Here is a 20,519-nt window from a genome sequence, read left to right on the forward strand (position 1 = left end):
TTCAAGTCCAGGTTAGATGGGGCTTTCAGCAACCTGGTCTAGTGGAAGACATCCTTGCCTGAGGCAGGGGATTGGAACTGGGTGAGTTTTAAGGTCCCTTCCAACCCAAACCTTTTTTACGATTCTATTATTATCTTCTGACGTTACAAAACATACTAATCGGACCTAAAATGGGTAAAAAGTTATAAATTATAGATTATTGGCTGCTTCTGCAGACTTAAGACAGGCAAAACCAGCCTATTAAAACTTTCTTTTTGGCTCTCATTGAACATGTAGCTCCTCAAATACTCAGTTGGTGACAAATAAAAATTAAACTTGGAAGCAAGACAGCAGGTTTATTAGTTCAGCTTTAAAAATTACCTTCAGGAACATAGCAACATATGGTTTGCAAACCAAAATCAAGAAATAAAGTGTACTGATGAACGGCCCATGTGCAAATTCATATTTCAGACTGCAAAACAGAGTTCACAGCAGATACTGGCACACAATCCCCAGCCAGCACGCATCCTCAGCTTACAGGAGAGGAGCACTCTCATAAATATACCTCTGGGTCTGGGCACCTAGCGTGACTACTGTGATAGTATGTTGTTTCTGAGCGTGTTCTTTTACAGCAAATACTGTTAACATTACTGTTTGCAGCTAAGACTCAGCCTGAAGCTCCCCTTGGATCAAGAACTATCTTCATCACCTTTTTGATGCTACTTTCTACACCGTTTTCTAGGAGCAATCCCTAGTTCTGAATGAAATACAGTGAAAAAAATAAAAGAGCAACTGAGAGAATTACCGCAAGCCCCCCAAAACGATGTCCTCTTGGTTTTAAATCGAGACACAGAGGGGAACGGTGCATCTTGTCACGATCTGCATCACAACTTGTTTCTGAACTTGTGGAACTGGAGAAAACTGTGCCTAAAGCCCGCCCTGCACCCGGCTGCGCACAGGGAGCCCGTCACCTCCCGCGGCAAGTTCCTCGGCTCGGGGTTGCCCCGTTTAACGAGCCCCATCCTGACGACCTGGGATGCGCGACAGAGACCCCCAGGGCTGCATCTTGCGCTCCCGCCTTCCCGCCCACCCCGCACACGGGAACAGCCGGGGCCGGGGGCTCCCACCTTGTTCGAAGCCATTTCGCTGACGGAGTGCCTGGTCTGCAGGGTCTCCAGCTGGTCGAGGCACCAGTCCAGCTCCTCCAGGGTCTCGCTGGCCAGTTTTTGGTAGGCCTCCTCTGCGAAGAGACAGGGAAAGTCGTACTGAGCTCGCAAGCGTTTCACTGGGCTGACAGCTAGCTCTAGTGAGTCCATGCTCCGCTGCCCGGTGCCCACACACGAGAGCGGTTCCCTCATACTGTCAGCCCGGGCAGCGAGCAGAGCGGCTCAGCGCTCCGTCTCGGAGCCACCGAATCGGTGAGCACCGGCGCGGGCAGAAACTTTGCTCCGGCCGCGCTCGCCGCCCGCCTCCCTTCCCTTCCCTTCCTACCCTCCCTTTTCTTCCTTTCCCTCTCCCGCCCCGGGGCTGCTTCGCCGCCCCCTCGCGGGCAGCGCCGAGCTCCGCGGGCGCGCACGGCTCCGCGGGTTGGGGTACGTGAATGAGCGCAGCCAACAGCCTGCGACCACCGCGCCCCCTGCTTCGGCCGCTCCGCCGCTGGCACAGCTGGCGGAACCCACCGCCTTCCCCAGCACCCCGGGTTTATAGCGAGTCGCCGTCCTTGCACTTGTTTACATACCCTCCCACCGGGGTATCATGGGACTTAATTGGTCCGCATTTATAAAGGGTGGTGAAGATGCAACAACACGTGAGCGCCGGGGATAAGGATGACCCACGAGGTACCAGCTGTTTGCAGACTGCTCTAGTAACTGCTCTAGTAACTGCTCTAACCCCTCAGTCTCTCTCTTTGTATTATTGACTGTATGCACAAAGTATCATACGCTGGCTGCAAGATAAAAGGTGCCGACAAAAGTTTTATACCTGGACCCCAGCAACACAATATGGGATGTGGACCCAATACAAGAAACCATAGTTTAACCAAAATCACTGGAGCTGATGATCTTAAAATCAGCTTTAGTTTCACTTACATTCACTTACAGAAAGTCATTCCCTTCTTCAATAACTTTTCAACAGTAGGAGATCTGCTGTTGAATAAAATCCCATTTTGCATCTCCAGGGTGCAAGCTTCACCTATAAAGCCTGGCTTTTTTTCTTTTTATTTTATTTTTCTAGTGCAGATTAAACGGGGGGAATGCTTCTCTACACTGAACTCAGAGCAAAGTGACTTTCAGCTGTCTTGTAAGCTGTGTACCTGAAACATCAAGTTCTGAAACTCCTGGCATGGATGCTTCTGGATCAGCTGAATGTAACATAAGTCCCAGGTAGAGAAATGTTTGTTTAGTGGGCTTGTTACTGTCATCTAAAACATCTCCCTTAACTTGTTTCACGTCAAAGTAACCTGATTTTTAAAATGTCAGGCAAACAAAAAATCAAGCAAACAAATTAACTAGAATTCCTTTTAAAAACACCCCAGCATGGACTACTGTCTAATAGCTCAGTGCATTACTGTTCAGCATCCAGGATACTAGATTTGTATCTTCTCACATTTCAGAGCACAGGCTCAAAAACTTTGGGATCCTTCACAGCTGTTAAACTTTGCATACTTGTGGTTATTGCAAAAACGCATCACAATTTTGCATAATGTCCATTCACCTCTGGGAAGAAAGGCAATGAAAACACCAAAATAAACTTGAGGGATACCATATTTAGGTAAAAGTAATATAAGTCTCCAATTGTTACTTAGTCTAAAACTTATTTTTCTTATTAGCCATGTAACAATAATCTGTATCTACCAACAGAATCTTCCATTCAGAAATCCTTACCTACTATACACCTTCCCAGTACATTTAAAACACATTAGAAAGCAGAATAAATAACTCACAAAGAAGTCTCATCAGTCTTCGGATAACTTGTTTCTCACAATCCATCATTTCCAAGTCCCACACTTCCACAGTCTGTGGCTGTTGTGGGAACCCCACTTACCACTCTTACCAAGTAAGCTCCCAACCACCAGTGCTAGGGTAAAGCCTTGCTGGACTCTGCCTCTCCTGCTCTCCTGGGAGTTCTGCGATGGAAGAGCTTGTCAGACGAGCTTAAATAGTGTATTAGATAGCTACCTGGTGTTGTGGAAGGTGTTCCTGACCATGGCAAGGGGGTTGGAACTAAATGATCTTTAAGGTCCCTTCCAAATCAAACCATTCTATGATTCTATGAAATGGAAATTAAAGAGTTTCTAACCGGTGACAAAGTACCCATCAAACAAGCACACCACTTTGTTCCTGCAGTTTTGAATGGCAGAACAACCACAGGAAAGCTTTTTTCTCAACAGTACTGAACTAAATTTGGGCCACACTTTTGTTGTTAACACAGTATGGTAGAAAATGTTGTCGAGGTAACATCTTTTCCAGTATAACACTCGGTCACCACTAAGCTAAGAATCAAAAAAATAATTATCGACAGTGCAGCCTTGACAACTTCACAACACTATTTCTGACCTCTGTTATCTCTAAGGTAGCACCCTGTAATTATTCCCAGACGAGACTCACCTACTGATCAGTTTTTATGGTATTGGTACCTGATTAAGGTTCCCTCCAACCCTCCAGTGATGAAGCCCTAAATCAGATTTATTTCTGTTAATAAGAGGGGTTTTTAAAGGTTCTTTTTCTATCTCATTAGGCTTTAATAAGAGGTAAATACAGTTTAACACCAGATATTTTAACGATGTACACTTTTTTCATATATACTTTTTACAAAAAAAAGAAGCTATATCAAATATCCTCCTTACAGTTCACAGATCAGTACAAACAATTCCACCACATGTAGCTTTTAAGTACAGTGCATAGGAAAAAAAAAAAAGCAAATGAAAGGCTAGCAGAAAGAAAAAGCTCAGCCATAATCATCTGGCACCGCACACTTTTTTTTTTCTTTTAAAGGGTGTTCTACTGTCTGTTCTTATAATAGACTTGATTCTTATCACAGCTCCTAACACAGCCTTCACACCCTTATTCATGAACAATTTCTGTTCAAAATTTTACATGGGGAAAATTACTATATGGCAAGAATTAGGAAGAGTTCCTGCTTAAAGGTTCATAATGATTTTCATATATGGTGTCCTACTATTCCCAGAGAACAAAAAGCAATACTAGGCTTTTCTACTAGCACTCAAGTGTATTTGTACTAACTTAGCAGTACTTCAAGGAATTTCAGCACAGCAGAATGAAGTAAGTACAGATTCTTCAGTGTTGTCTGATCAGTTGATATTATCTGAGTGACGTGAAGTGGCTGAAGAAAAGTTGACTCAGCACATGCACAGCCAAGGCCTTTGATCACTGTGTTGCCTTAAAATGGGATTTTGTTGGGGATAAGACAAGGCCACTGCTGAGCAATGGCATGATTCAGACAGATAGGATTGGCAAGTGTTTTATCTTTTGGGGGACAGGCAGCTGGAAGAAGCTCTGGAAATCTCCATCCTACTCCAAATGAAGCGAAGGTGAAGGTCTACTGTGAGACTTGCACCCTGGACATTTTCACTGAATTTTCTTACTGTATTTTTGCTCTTCTACCCAGTGTAAAACTCAGAGTTTGGAGCAACAGAATTGCAGGGTGAAGAGTTTCAGTTTATCTTACTACTACAGCATTTAAAAAAAAAATCCTCTGTGGTTTAAACTAAGAATTTTTCTCTAAATGAGGATGTTCCTACTTACAGCCTTAACTGATGGCCTATTGAAGTGACTGACACTTTAGTCAATGTTAGCACCTTCTATTAAACATAGCCATATTAACAGTAATTTGGTGCAGAAATAGCATCTGTTTTCTCAGTCACCCATTTTACAACTGAAAAAAAAATCATTTTGTTTTTAGATTTTACTGAGAAAAACATACACATTGTGATTTAAAGGCTATCTAAGTCTTACTACTGATAAAATGTGATTATGAACGACATTTTTATTTAACCTGTAGAGATTTGCAGACATCCCTCCACAATCAAAAGTAAAGCAGAATACTCTTGATCAGATTTGGAATGAGCGTCTGCAAAGAGAACTCAGCTGCAGCAGATTTCTCAGAAACTGTTTTGATGGTCCCATTCTGAACATCACTTTCTTCCAGGAAATCTCTCCAAGCTTCCACTCTAGTGAAGAAAAATCCTTTGTACTGTAAGGTTAGTAGCCTTGTGCATAGACGGACTGCGTACAAATGACCAGGACTACTCTCAGGATGTGATGAGCTGCAGGACTCCCCCCACATATTGTTTTATACAATGCCAGTAGCACTAGCATTAGGCTATGGAAACTGCTTTATCTCCTTGAACAGAGAATGTAGCAACTTCCAGGAAACAGTAGGAGCAAAATTATAAAGTCCAGTTATGCACAACTTGTCAAAATACTTGATTGCACCTCTATTATAGAAAAACTGTTTAAAGAAATTCACAGGCAAAACACACATTAAAAGAGGATCTAGGAAAAAAGGTAGGCTTTTCCTCCAACATTTTGTATTTCTCTCATGGCCTAAGAGAAATCCACATATGCCATATAACAATATTTCTATACCCGAAGACTGTACTTCAAGGGCCAAGGTATGAACAACACATTCATATTCGTACAAAACAAGGTAACAGGAAGACTGCAAATATCTGTGAAGAAGTTGTTGGGGCTCTTGGAACACGTCTATTACAGTTCAGAGTAAATAATTCACTTTCACTCTTTTAAATGTAGAGGAACTATAGCATTAGGCTCTGACTATGTAGCTCAGTTTCACTGGCTGGGGGGAAGGATGTTACTTGTGCTGGCTTCCTGTTTTTTCTCTGCTAAAAAATTGGTTTACTTCTTGGAAAAAGCTTTCGTACAAAGTTACTCATACTTATATAATTTGTTCTATAGTCTCTAAGTATTTCTGTATTAAGTACTTGCAAACTCAACCCATGAAACGTGAAATGCCAGAGTAGTACAGCAGACTATCAGAGAAGTATCCTTCATTGAAGCCAAACAGTAAAACACATAGTCAGTACATACAGTGTATGCTTTAATGACAGGGCACATTAAAATGCTTGCAGTGTGAATGTTAAAAAACACTCTTTGCTCTTATCAAATATCCATCAAGGCCAAATGAATGCTATTCTGCTAGCACACATCCCTACCGAGTGCTGTTCCCTTTCCCTCTGACCGCTTTGGCAAAGGGCTAATACATTCCTTACTCCACTGCCTGTAAGAATCTGCTGGAAGGACCACTGTCTCTCCCTCACTGGTGAAAAGAAGTAGCCCCTTCCATCAAGCAATCTAGTTCAAAATAAAGAAAAAGAGGAAAGCTCTTGATTTTCAAGTAGCTCTTGATTTTCAAGCAAAATTGCACGCAATTTTATTGCTTTCTTTTAATGAAGAAACTGTGTTTTGAGAAAAGGTCTGTTTCTTTCTTAAATTGCTTTTTTACCCCCAGCAGTTGTACTTGCGTTGATTCTACATTCCAAGGCTTGTAAGCAAAGAGTGCAATAATGGATTCATTGCTCAAACTGCTTTCTTACCCTATTTCTTGTACCATACATAAAATATTTTTTTCTAGGATACAGAATGCAGCCTCAAGATCAGTTCCCCCTGGAGCCATAAAACATTTTGTGAGAATACTGGTATTGATTCAACATAATGACAGAAGTGACTGATTTTCAAAACAGAACAAAATTAGAGGCAGTGGGCACAAACTGAAATACAGGAGGTTCCTGCTGAACATCAGGAAACACTTCTTTATTGCAAGGGTGACAGAGCACTGGCACAGATTGTCCTGAGAGACTGTGGACTGTCCATCCTTAGAGATGTCCAAAAGCCCTCTAGACATGGTCCTGGGCAACTCAGTCCGGGTGGCCCTGCTTGAGCAGGGGCATGGTACCAGATGACCTCCAGAGGTCCCTGCCAGCTTCCAGCATACTGTGATTCTGTGATTAAATGAGCAGTTGAAAAAAATAAAAGACATTTTGGCAAAAAGTGGGTCATTCAAATAGCCACACTGTCATATTTGCTATTCTATAACAGTTTCTGACCCTAGTAGAAGGGCTTACCTTGTCCACACCACGATTCTACTGAAGAGCTCAACTTGCAAATATTATTTTGGGCATTATGATAAAAACAAGAAACATATAATTGAATTTATATATGTAAAACTTTGCCATTAAAAAGAACTATTAACAATTTTGTTTTCCTACATTCCTGGAACATACAATCAGTACACAAGTAGCTCAAGCTGTTGTCAAAAAACACTATACAAGCCCATTAAAAACTATTAACCTCACTTTTAAGTAGATTACTGCTGGTTTAGTTCAAGATGCCATTAGTTGCAAGATCCAGAGGCTCTGATCTGTCACAAAACCTACATTACCAACTGAAAATTGTTTAGATTAGGCTGAAATGTGAAAATTGAAGACAAACCTGGTAAAGAATTTCAGGATCCCTGTTTTTGAGGTCCTCAAAAACTTTAGAAATGCATATTCAGAAATCACGGCAGAATAAAATAAAAATAAAGATGTCTACAAGTACCAGAACTAACAAAGTCTGTTTCCCTGGGCATTTGCATCTCCTGTTTGATTTGGAATCTGAACTTCACGACACCCAGCAGTGCAGCTTGAGCAAACACTGTATTAAAAATTATAAATGCCGAAGTTTAGAAAATGCTTCAGTTAGTCCTTGTCAAGGAAACCTCAACAGAATTCCTGGTGTTTGATAAAATGGGAAAGCTGAATGAAAGCTTTCCAAGAGATGAGGCATTCATATTGGCTCCTTTCCATCTAGATCCTCTAATGTCTAAAAAGAAACTGCAAAGTTTTTCTCCTAAAAGAGTTTTCCCTAAAAGACAGTTAGGCTCCTCTGCAGAGTTGCCCATTTTAAACAATTTACATTTGATATATTTCATAAATCTCTACCTGTCTATCAAATTTAACTGCACAAGTCCAGGGGATCTGACAAGATGAACCTGTGGATCCAGAGGGAACGGGTGGATGTAGTTGCCAAGCCATTATCCATCATATTTGAGAGGCTATGGCAACCTGGAGAAGTTCCTGCTGACTAGACAAGGGGAAATATAACCCCCATTTTTAAAAAGGAAAAGAGGGAAGACCTGGGGAATGACAGACCAGTCAGTCTCAACTTGGTGCCCAATAAGATCATAGAACAGATCTTCCTGGAAACTATTTTAAGGCACATGGACAAATAAGGGGGTGATTTGTGACAGCCATCATGGCTTCACTAAGGGCAAATCATGCCTGACCAATTTGGTGGCCTTCTATGATGGGGCCACAGCATTAGTGGCTAAGGAAAGAGCAACTGATGTCATCGACCTGGACTTGTGCAAGGCACTGTTCCACATGACATCCTTGTTTCTAAACTGGAGAGGCATTGATTTGATGGATGGGCCACTCAGTGGGTAAGGAATTGGCTGGATGGTTACACTCAGAGAGTTGTGGTTAATGGCTCAATGTCCAGTTGGATTCCAGTAACGAGTGGCGTCCCTTAGAGGCCAGTGTTGGGACCAATCCTGTTTAACATCTTTGTTGGTGACATGGACAGTGGGATTGAGTACACCCTCAGCAAGCTGTGGGGTTCAGTCTACGTGCTGTGGAGAAGAAATGATATTCAGAGGGACCTTGACAGACTGGAGAGGTGGCCAATGTCAACTTCATGAAGTTCAACAAGGCCAAATGCAAGGCCTGCAACTGCGTCAGAGCAATCCCAAGAACAACTACAGGCTAGGGGAGATTGGATTCAAAGCAGCCTTGAGGAGAAGAACATAGGGGTGTTGGCTGATGAAAAGCTCAGCATGAGCCGGCAGAAAGCCAGCTGCACTCTGGGCTGCAAAAGAAGGAGCATGGCCAGCAAGTCAAGGCAGGTGATTCTTGCTTGATCAAACCCAGAGGAGGCCACAAAGATGATCAGAGGGCTGGAGCACCTCTCCTATAAAGATAGGATGAAAGAATTTCTCTTGTTCAGCCTGGAGAAGGCTCTGGGAAGACCTTGTAATTGCATCTTTCAATACCTAAAGGGGGCCTGTAAGAAATCTGAAGATGGACTTTTTACAAGGGCATGTAGTGATAGGACAAGAGGGAATGGCTTTGAATTGAAAGAGATGAGATTCAGATTAGATATTAGGAAGAAATTCCTTGTCATGATCATGGTGAGACACTGGAACAGGCTGCCCAGAGAAACTGTTGCTGCCCCATACCTGGCACTGTTCAAGGGCAGGTTGGATGGAGCTTTTCTGTCATTTCAACCAAGGCTGTTCCTCCAACCTGAAGTTCTTCGTCTAACCACATTCTTCTATATGTCTTTTTTCATCTATTTTTGTCTGGCTTCTGTGTGGCCCCAGCTGCCTTTCTGCCACTTACTATGTAAAGTTCTACACATTTCTTAGGGGTTGTTGAAGCAATAGTTCCTTCTCCTGTATCTTCGAGTGGGTTGGAGAAGGCATTTGCTTAACAGTGGTGGAGGGTGTTTCTCAGGGAAACTTATCTGCAGGTTGTCCTGTCCACACCCACTTACCTGGGGTGTATTTACATGGCACAAATGGGCTACAGTTTTCACACTTCCCCTCTGCCCTAAACTAAGAACAAGGGAAACCAAGAAGCATCACTTTTAGCTTAAATATTTACTTAGGTTTTGATGCTTTTTCTCAAGTCAAGTGATGCTTGAATCAGCCTTTGGACTAGCAGCACATTCATACCACTGGACTCTTGCGTCCTACTAAATACAATGAAAAATGTGAATCTGCTGTCTGAATAGATACTTTTGATGAATTATTTACAGCGAGTATGTACTGAATCAGACTCTCACTACACAAAATCTACAGATCACCTACTGCATCTCCCGTAAAATTCCATGCTTATCTCTGACACTGCTGGAGAAGTGCATAATCTTTTTGCCTACAAACTGTAAGACTAAGGAAGTGGATACAGTTAATTTGATTTTAGTAAGATAACTATAAAGAACCTTACTGCTATTATAAATATTTTTATAATCTCTTTGGGTTTAGTGCCAATGCTTATATATTCGTTAATATATTCTAAATACTATTATAGTAATGCCCAAGAGCCCCATTCAGTATTAGATCTCACTAAATAACAGATGGTCCATATAGACCAAAACTTCGGGTCTCCTCCTTTAGTTTGTTAAGCACAATCTCACTGCCTATATATGCTTGGTTTTAAGATAATACTGTTTCCACTGGTCTGATTTTTTGGCTTTTGCAGAGGAAAACACTCCTTTAAGATACATGTCACTTATTAGGTTTATGTGATAGATAAGAAACCTACAGTTGAAACTGAATGAACTGTGTTAGTCATACAATTTTTTTACACTGGATAATGAGTCAATCATTATTACTACTACAATTCTGTGTCACATTGCCTCAGGATATTATCCTGGAGGCTACTAGCCCTCAAGCTGACACTATAAGTATCAGTCACTGTTTCTGTGGCTGTGAAAAGGACAAACTGATAGACAGTTTGTTTTGGATGACAGATAGGCAACAGACAAATGTCATCCAGCAAAACCACAAGACAGCTCAACCTGCTCCTCCATGTGTGTCATGTTCAAAATTTCCTTTACAGCAAATTTCAGCTCTTTCACAATATTAATTAGCAGTTCGTTTCCCTAAAACCCACAGAAGGATTTTTTTTCCCTCATATTTTCTTTTAGAAGCCCTATGCTAAACACTTGATATTGGTTTATGCTGTGCCACCCTCTTTCATATTAACTGATGACCTGCCCTTAATTTTTAGGTAGATGAAACAAAAGAGATCAAAAGTAGGGTAAGAACAAAAAGGTTAATGTGAGATACACTACAGTAATGATTAATCCACCTCACTATGGAGCTGTTTGGGTTGTTGTTTTTTTTTTTTTGTTTGCTTTATTTTTGAGAAAGATTGCCCAACATGTTCTTTTCTCCTTCCATGGGTAGATGTCTACATTAGAAATTATGGGAAATTTTTTTCCAGTCTAGAAAATTTTTGAGATTTAAAAATACCCCAATCAAACCATACATATATCTTATTCTACTGAAGGATAATACCAAGCTGGTTCAAAGTTTTGAGGGTTTTTGTGTTTTGGTTTGGCTGGGTTTTTCTTTTCTGAAAAGTAGTAAAAGGAAATCTTACCCTAAAATATCCTGATTTTTATGCAACTGCTCTAGAAGACAGAGGGTTCAAATTTTCGTGCTAGTTTCCCACATCCTGTGTGAGCATCCTGAACACATGGCTGTTGACTATTTCTGAGGTGGATCTGTGTCTTCGGTTGTTTGGGTTTTTTGGTTTGTTGTTTTTGTTTGGGCTTTTTGTTCTGTCAGTCGTTTTTTTTCCCCTGCTCAAGTTCTTCTTGTAGGTATAAATAATAAAAAAGGAAACTTCTCCCCTCCTAGCCCTGTAAATGATCAGTATCTCTGTGGTTAAACTCTACTTACTTATATAAAGTGAATCTCCAAGAGAAGATGCTGAGATGCATACCACAGCCACATTGTTTGAGATCCTGACTCTTCCTCATTACCATGAGGATGGGGGAATACATCCTGGGTGTGACCTCCTATTGCTATTCTCTTAACACTCTCTAAGGGACCTCAGAAATTTTTCTGAGTATGCTTCAGCGATATTGGTACACTTCCACAAAATTTTTTTGGTTTTGAAAATTATTATTTTTCTAGTGAAAAAAAAAAACAAACAAACAAGATTTCTGAACCTCAGAAGACAGTCACCTGCCTGGGGGCCATGTGCAAATTTCCCTTGAGAATGAAGGAGCCTTACCAAGTTCAGTAATGATTCCTCATTAGTGCTGCAAAAGGAAACTTGGCAAAGTAAAGAATCAAAAACTTGTTTCTCAAAATGTTGGATTTCCTAACAGCAAGAAAGAACATTGTGGAATAAAGATCTGTACTTTGTGACTCAATTAATCATTAAAAGCACATCACCCTTCATCCTAGAACACTAATGTATGCAGAGACAATTTTAACAGGTGAACAGGTTGTCCTCTTCCCCTGCCCAAAGATGAAGTTTGTTAATCATCTCTTAAGGCTGTATCTTTACCAGGTGAGCTAGAGTTGTCCCAATTTCAAAACATCATTTCTATAAGACCTTCTCATCTGCATGGGTTTCAAAGGAAATAACAGAACATACTTAAAGAAACACAAATAACTGCATTTTTCACTGCGATAACTTCTTTCCTCTTTGTACACAAACCTGTGCCTGTCTCAATATCCTACACAAGAACTGCACTGCCTGTCACAGGATACAAAACCAATCAGAAATCCAAAGAGCTTAGTGCAAAACCATTTAAGTTCTGCAACTCAAAGTATGAATATGAAGGCAGCAGAAATATACAGGCATTGAAGTAAGAGAGTAATGAATTACCCAAGCCTGGGAGATCTCATAGAAGTAACCTGTGGGTTTTCTGCCAGCAGGAGGAGTTTAATCAAAATAAATGTCTGTTAAACATAGAAAAAAAACCCCAGATTTTTCCTGATTCAGATTCTGTTCCATCTTCTACTAATAACCTCTCTAAACAGATGTGCTTCCAGTAATTACAAAATAATTCCTAATTAGTAATTTAAAGGACAATTTCTGATTTTGTACATTTATGTAACAGTATTTATAAACATCTACTATAGCAAGCTTGACCTTAATAAAGAATATTCCTTGTCGAAAGTAAAAAAGAGCAATTCAGGACAGTTGCTTATTACCCAGGACATGACAGCCTGGACTGTTGCAGTTGAGAGCAAGCCCTCGACAGAAGCGCTGTGCAGCATTCTCTGTTTTAAAAGCAACTGGAAATGGACTATTATTACATTTTGAAAGAGGAGCAAAATGCATTTTTTTTTAAATACATAATAATAGCATTGAGTCTAATAAGAACGTTAACGCATTAGCTTCCTTTAATGATGTAAGAGTGGATTAACAAACCATATCTAAATGATATCCATTTATATTAGATTAATTTTGCTCAACACTGACACACAGGAGTAGTGGCATGGCATGTACAGATTGGTACAGTGCACTGCACAACTGCTAACCAAAACCTGATAATCAAAAGCTTATAGAACCTATCTGAAACTACCTAAGTAGTTTAACCATGAACATTTTTCCCAGGCAAGCCAGCCATGCCTACAAACACCAACATCTTGACAAATATATCATAGTAATTTAAACTGCCAGCCATGTGATTGCCTACTGACTACTGTAGCTTAGTGTTGATGTAGAGTAGACAACAACTCCTGTTTCCCACTACATATTCCTGTGTTGGTTGTACATTTCTTTTGAGACCTGAGAAGTTAAAAACTTGTGGTAAATGGTTTTATTGTGTTTGGCAAAGATTGCTTAGTCATCAGTTAGAACCAGTTTCAAAAGTACTGGTTATTTCTTCACAGCATTAAAGCCAATTTTAAATTAACTAGATTTATGTGTGTAATTTGATAAAGTGATGCTGTGCCCAGGCAAGTCATCACTGCCATTTTTGCTGGCTTTTTTTTTTTTTGGCTTGTTTTTTTTTTTTCTTCTTTGTTTGTGGGGTTTTTTGCTTGATTGTTTCAGAATCTACTCAACAACTTTCTATGGAAAGTTCTCTATGATATTGTGCTCAGGTCACAGTTCTTGCCCAGGTCTCAATTTTATTCTTCCTTAGGAACAAGGGAAGCTCACAAAACAACAAAAAAGAGGCACACAGCAGGCAGCTGTCAAGAGTAAGTAACAGCAGTCAATGCTAAACAGGTTCTCAGAAACTTACATTTATTATACCTTCATTGGTATTTTTGTATTTTGTAATATTTGTTCATTAGTTTTAATTCACAAGCATTTTTGTATTTAACTATATACATATATATAGTTATGTTATTTTTTTCCCATGCTAGTCATACTTTCAGGTCATGTGTGATAAAACATTTTTATGCACCTGAGCACATCTGTCCTTCCAGTATCCAGTTAACTGGTGCGCAAACATGGGGCATGGAAAAATGTCCTCAGATTCCAGCTCAGCTCAAATCTGCTCAGTAATAGCTCCTGCCTATAAACAACTAATGTCACCACACTGCTGGCAGAAAAAGTTTAAAAGTACTAATATGCTTGAGCTAAGACAGCTCCAGCTGTTCAAATTGCTGATCTGAGCTAAATTAGCCGACTTTGTCTGGAGCATATTAAGAAGCACACACAGAAATTACTTCACTGTGAAACAAATTCGGGCAGTACCTTTTAGCAGCCTTTAGTAACTTCTCTGACAAGAACCTGAAAGAAGACATCTGCCTATGACTTTAAATGCTTATACTTCACTAAAAGTTCAAAAAGAAAATAAAGACCTGTGTTGCTCCTCAATTCTCAAGTGTCAAGGCTTCAGTTTGAGAACACCTATGTTTGTTTCTTATTTATTCAACAGAAAAATAGTTACTTCTCAAAAGTTCACACAATGAACATCAGTAACTTTATTATTAAGTTGTTCCTGCAACCCCATAAAAACATTTTTCTTCTTGCATATTTCATGTGTATTGATAAAACAATTCTTGGTTAGATCTGAGACTAGATAGAAACAGTGAACCTCTTTTTTCTTTTCACCAGAATTACTTTCAAAATTCAAAATATTTGTTTGACAAATCATCTCTATGATCCAGAAGCATAAAAACCAGGAAATGAAACTTTCTGAGAACGCATTAATGCACTAGACCTTTAGCTACACACAAATGAACATTCTTCATTAGTATAAATGACTGGAAGCAATTCACAAAACACTTTTGGTTTTGGTTGTCTGCCTACATTTAAATGTTTTGATCAACCTCAACCAAACTTAGCAGAGGTGCAGAGATTTCAAATACTAGATTCTGGCAAGTTGCTTGAAAATAAGTCAACAAATAAAAGAAAGATCTTCATTGTTTCTACTGAGTGAAGTGGTGTACAGTGTACCTCTACAGCACAAAGAAGCTGCAAAGGAGAGAGGGCTATGCATTGGTGGGGAAAGCTTTCACTGGAAGTTGTGCATGTTAGAAACAAAAGAACCTAAGAGTCAGAAATAAATCCATAGGAAACCAAGCATTGCTAAGCCTGCTGTTCACAGAACTATCTGCTTTCTAAAAAAAAAAGAGTCTAATTAAAGGTTTTTTATCTGATCATTTCATACGGTCACTGGAGTTTTTAATGTTATCATAAAGATTCTGGATAGTTTTTTATTTTTTGCTAGATGAAATCAGTAAGAGTCCTGCATAGCCCTTCTTTTTCTTTCTTCCCCTTATAAAATCCAGTTTCAGTATCTTACATGTATATGCCTGCTTCTGTGATAATATTGGCCATGGTGGTGATACACACATAGAAGGTGCCCAGCTTTCCTCTGAGTTCCATTGACTTTCTTCACAAAAGAAGGAAGGCAGTCAGGAGGGAAAATGATCTTGTTATTTACAAGCTAACAAAATACAGTAAAGGAAAACATGAGAAAACATGGAACATAACACCAGCATTTTCATTTCCATGAGCAAAAGAATTCCTTAGCAGATAAGGTATTTTTTTCATGTACTAGTGCATTTAGTGTTGGAGATGAGCAACTATGATACAACTCAATTGTTTCAAGTAATAGATACAATAAAACGCAGGAGCTGGCTGTACCTTCTGTACAGAACTGACTGCACAAGCCATTTCTGTAGTGCTGGTGTTAAGAAGCCAAGAATCAGTGGTAAAGAACAGACGGTATAGCTATTCTATGAAAAATAGCCTTTATTTTAAAAAACAAACCCAAATAGCTTACTTAAGTGCTAATTTAAGGTATGAATGAAGGAAGCTTCTAAAAAATCTTCTCATCTGACAATAAAAAAGTGGAATAAATTAGAATTTTTAAAACAGCTGTAAAAGGCAGAAAGGAATGGCTTGCCTCTCCCAGCAGTTTCTGGGAGAGGCACAGAGAGGTAAGCCATTTCTTTGTATATAAGTATAAAAAAATTAGTATAAAAATATAAAAAGTAAAAAAAATATATAAGTAGTATAAAAGAACATTAAGTTTGTATAGAACCAGAATGTTTTGGGTTGAAAGGGACCTTAAAGGTCATCTGGTGCCAATACCCTGCCATGGGCAGGGACACCTTCCACTAGACCAGGTTGCTCAAAGCCCCATCCAACCTGGCCTTGAACACTGCCATAAAGGCCACAGAAAAAAGTCATTGAGTACCTTGGCCTTCTCCATGTCCCAGGTGACCAGGTCTCCTGCTTCTTCCCAGAGGGGGCCTACATTTTCCCTCATCTTACTTTTATTCCCAACATATGTATAGATGTTTTTCCCATTGCCCTTAATTTCTGTGGCCAGATTGAGTTCTGTCAGGGTTTTAGCCTGATCCCTGGCTGCTCTGATTTTTGTCTCTGTATTCCTCCCAGGCTACCTGCCTTGCTTCCTCCCTCTGTAGACCTCCTTTTTATGCTGGAGTTTATTTCCAAGAATGGATCAAAATACTTTGCAGAGGATAATATAAAGAAAAAAAAACCCCTAGTAAGTAAAGATCAAATCAGAAATGGAAAATAAACAACACAATGTAAAAAATAAAACATAATACTGAACCATGGAAGCAATCTACAATGTTTCTGGGTTTTTTTGTTTTTGGTTTGTTTGTTTTTTTTTTTTAAGAAGGAAAAAAAATAACGCTTTTAGTTCTGGTAACAAAGTTCACATATGGCCTTCAACATTCCCAATGGTTACATTTTAAAAACAAAATAAAATGTCTTGAGTTCTGGCAGTCAACACAGTATTTCTCCTGCAGGAATTAGAGCATCAACAGCTGAAGGCAGCTTTACATTTTATTAGTGAAATCTGCCCATATACGGGAAACACATACCTTTCAAATTTTGCCTGCTGAAGAACAGACACTTTAAAATATTTTTAGTTAAAATAAAAAACTAAGATAAATATATTTTTAAAAGGTATTATGTGTCCTTTATATTTTAGGGACTGTAGTTTGTCTTTAAACTTGGGCAAAAATGCAGTACGGCCAATTTTTCTCTGAGGGAAGAGAGACAGTGTAATGATAGTGATAGTTTAAAATCACCTATTGCGTGAGTTAACAGATACTTTTCAACAGCAGTTATGAAAAGAGTGAAATAACAGATTAAGAAGGGCACAACAGGATGGGTGAGCGACATTCTTCCAGAGAGAAGCAAATTCAAGCAACTTCCAGTGAGGGCAATCCAAGCTCACAGTATCCTTTTAGTTGCAAGGGAAGCTCATGCAGTACAGGAAGGACAGAAAGACCTGCAGTCAGTGTATCTCCAAAAGGAAAAGGAAGTGAAAGCTCCAAGGAAAACATGTGTATCACTTCATTTCCACCTGCTTAGTATCTCCTGGGTACCTGTGCAATAAAGAGTTCATGCTAAAGGTCCTTAAAAGAAAGTACCTGTTGGTTTTGTTGACAGCATATTCCCAAGCCTCCTGTATGTACTACAGGCAAGACTCCCAGAAGAGAGGTTAAAAAATACCAGATACAGTTTATGATGAACATTTTATTTGACTGTTTTTGAAATCATTGTAGTTAATGAAATACCATTAAGTATATATGAACTGATTGAAAAAGAATAAGATTAGCTATAAAACAAGAACACAACTTGGCCCAACTCCAGAATGAGACAATGAATTTTCAGAAACAGAAGAAAAAGAGGGAAAGTTAAAAACTGAAAAATACCCGTTAGATAATAAAACTTTTCAACAGGAAACGAACAACAGTTAAAGCCCCAGCTTGAGTGAATTCTTGCACAAAAGTCCCACTGACTGCAAGAGACCAGACTTTCACTGAAGTGCCACTGCATATAATTGTCAGGAGCAACAACAGGAGTGATGAAAAGAGGTGTGAAAATGACAAATCTGGTTGTGTTTTCTTTTTTTAAGACTTTAAAAACGAGCTGCTACTATCTGACCATTTGTTTACATGTTAAACGACCTTCTTTTTACTGTTTCCAACAATTGCCATCCAGCATACAACTAATGTTAGCTATGTTTGATGTAGCTCTTCTTTTTTCCTAAAAGATATTTAAAAATACTGTTTTAAATGTTGCTTTTGGAAAATGTCCCATGAGAAGTAGAGTGTACAGTGTATATTAGTGTGCAGAGCTGCTTCTTGTACCATCTGGAAAATAGCACATCAAACCTTTGTGGGGAGTTTTAGACTTCTGACAGTCAAAATTGATTATTTCAAATGGCATGTTTACATAGTAGAAACAAACTTGTAGCAAGCTAGTACAAGTAAAGTAGCTGAACCTTCTGCCACCAGAAACACTAAATCAGGCTTTGATCATTAGGTAAACTCTTTTAACCTCTGTGACATAACCAATGTAGCACTCCAAATTGCATCTTTATCTTAATGGATTTTGTAACCTGTTTCAACCTTGAAGACAGAACAGTGTTCTGCTTTAAATTCCATCTGGTCTAGTGTAAAGGACATTGGGGTTTTTTGAGGCAAGAAGAGCATTTTATACTCGTGGGTACAGTTTTCACACCTTATCCTTTAAGCACAGTAAGTCTCTGCAATGGAAAACATAGAAAAACAAAGGGCTACTCTCTAGCTAATAGGTAGGTACCACTTATTTTAATTGTGGCACATAGGACCACAGCTTCATTTGTTTACACAAATGTAGCAAAATAAACGATCATGAGTAAGAAGCTAAATGAATAGGTAAAATTAGTTAAGCAAACATGACAAGCCATGTGTTCCTGCGAGATTAGACAAGTGATCAAAGGAATGAAATGTGCAAGGCAAAAATGAGTGTTTTATATAATCTCGTAAATTATCTTGTAATAACACAAATCTTAAAATAGTTCATCGCAAACACAAAATGAGTTTCACAAAGGGAAATGACAGAATATTGGTGTTTTTAAGAGGAACGGTATTTTTTTTTTCCAAATTGCATGATTAATTATTTCCTTAGGAGTTCTTTATTTGAACTCAAACGGAGCTGTAGTTCTGAATTTAAAAAAAAAAAAGTTCTATATTGTATACACCAAGTCCTAATAAGTTGAATCTTGTATATAGCAAGCTCTAATAAGTCGAATCTTGTATATAGCAAGACCTAATACAGGAGGCATTGTGCATATTTGACCTCTTCGCTTTATGAAAAGCCATGCACTGGGTCATGCAGTAATTTCCCCGCTTTGTGAGAACAGTACATCTAGCATGCTGAGGCACACATAATCCACATCCTTGCACCTTACTTATTTTGGGTATGTCATGATGTACAATTGGTAAGAAAAGACATAATATTTGCTACCAGCTTGGCAGAATGCCTGTCCTTGGTTCAAGCACTAGTGGCCCTGCTTGATGTGTGTAGGTGGACGGTGAAATACTGCTCAGGCTGCCTCGGTGCAGCTGGTATGTGGAGACACAGGGTGGGAGAGACTGTGGTGGTTTGCTGGGGAGCAATGTACAAAATCAGACAATCTGATTTCTTCCTCCGGTCAGGTTCGGTGAGGCCAGACCACATGCATATTCCAGTCACCAGTGTTGTGCATTTTTTTTTTCCCTCCTGTCAGAGGTGTTTCTCCCACAGAAATCCTGTCCTGGAAATACTGGACAAAACTGGATTTCTTTTTAGGTCAGGTTATTTCATGACCAATAAAAACGTAGTGTGAAGACTACACTGGAAACACCATTTGCCTTATTCAGAGCTTAGGCCAATTCATAACATGGCTAAATACTTTTTAAAATAAGTGATTTTTGATTTAAGCTTATCAGTTAAGTTATGCTGGATCAACTCTGCTAGTATATTATCACCAACAACTTGAACATTACTTAAATAACACTTGAACATCAGGGAAATTAAAAGTGCAGGACTGAAGGGAAGGTTCCACCCTATGGGCTATAGTTTTTCTGGTGGAGATGCTGGCTTAGGTTGTTCTGTTCTTGCTCTGATGACTGTGGTCGCTGTTAGCCATCTGTTAGAACCTTCCTCTGAGGATACATGGTGATGTAGACCAGAGGACCAAACTTGTTACAATTAAGGGCAAAACCCAGTTATTTTTAAACTGGCTGAGTTTTCACCAGTTTTTAATGTGCCTTCATAAAATAACAGCACTGGCACAGGTGAGAAGACAGCTAAAGGGTATGAAAGAGCAGCTTGGGACAGAGTATAGAGCTCTTGATGGTAACAGTGGCTAAAATACATGGAAATGCAGTCTCAGTGGAATGAGCATTCACCAGCAAAATATAGTTTCATTAGTATCTCAGAATACATATTTTAACTGATAATGTATTAACAACAATCATGAGGCTTGCAAAAAGAAAAAGAGTTTCCTATCAAAATACAACTCTGCACTTTCAATGAAATGTACAACACTGAGGGCACATTTGCTAAGCACTAGGCCATTTGCCATTGGAATAGTTTTCTAATAAATGGAAACTAGTCAATCCTTGTATTAAAAAGTTATCTGTACTCAGACTGATTTTTTAAATACTAACCCTTTTAGACAGATGCCAGTGAATCTTGATACTGGTACTTTAAAGGTGATGCAGCTTAAACAATTATC

At 39.2% G+C, this 20,519-nt stretch overlaps 1 protein-coding gene across 4 annotated transcripts in view; it reads right to left on the reverse strand.

Moving 5' to 3' along the window:
- Positions 1–20,519, reverse strand: part of PDE4D (phosphodiesterase 4D) — a 397,194-nt gene that overhangs the window by 45,239 nt on the left and 331,436 nt on the right. For all 4 annotated transcript variants that reach the window (XM_031051530.2, XM_034072748.1, XM_034072749.1 and 1 more), the window contains exon 6: positions 1,107–1,219. In XM_031051530.2, the coding sequence (XP_030907390.2) occupies positions 1,107–1,219 (113 nt within the window). The remainder of the gene's footprint in view (positions 1–1,106; positions 1,220–20,519) is intronic.

Source organism: Melopsittacus undulatus, chromosome Z (genome assembly GCF_012275295.1).
Source record: "Melopsittacus undulatus isolate bMelUnd1 chromosome Z, bMelUnd1.mat.Z, whole genome shotgun sequence".
In the NCBI taxonomy this organism is placed as follows: domain Eukaryota; kingdom Metazoa; phylum Chordata; class Aves; order Psittaciformes; family Psittaculidae; genus Melopsittacus; species Melopsittacus undulatus.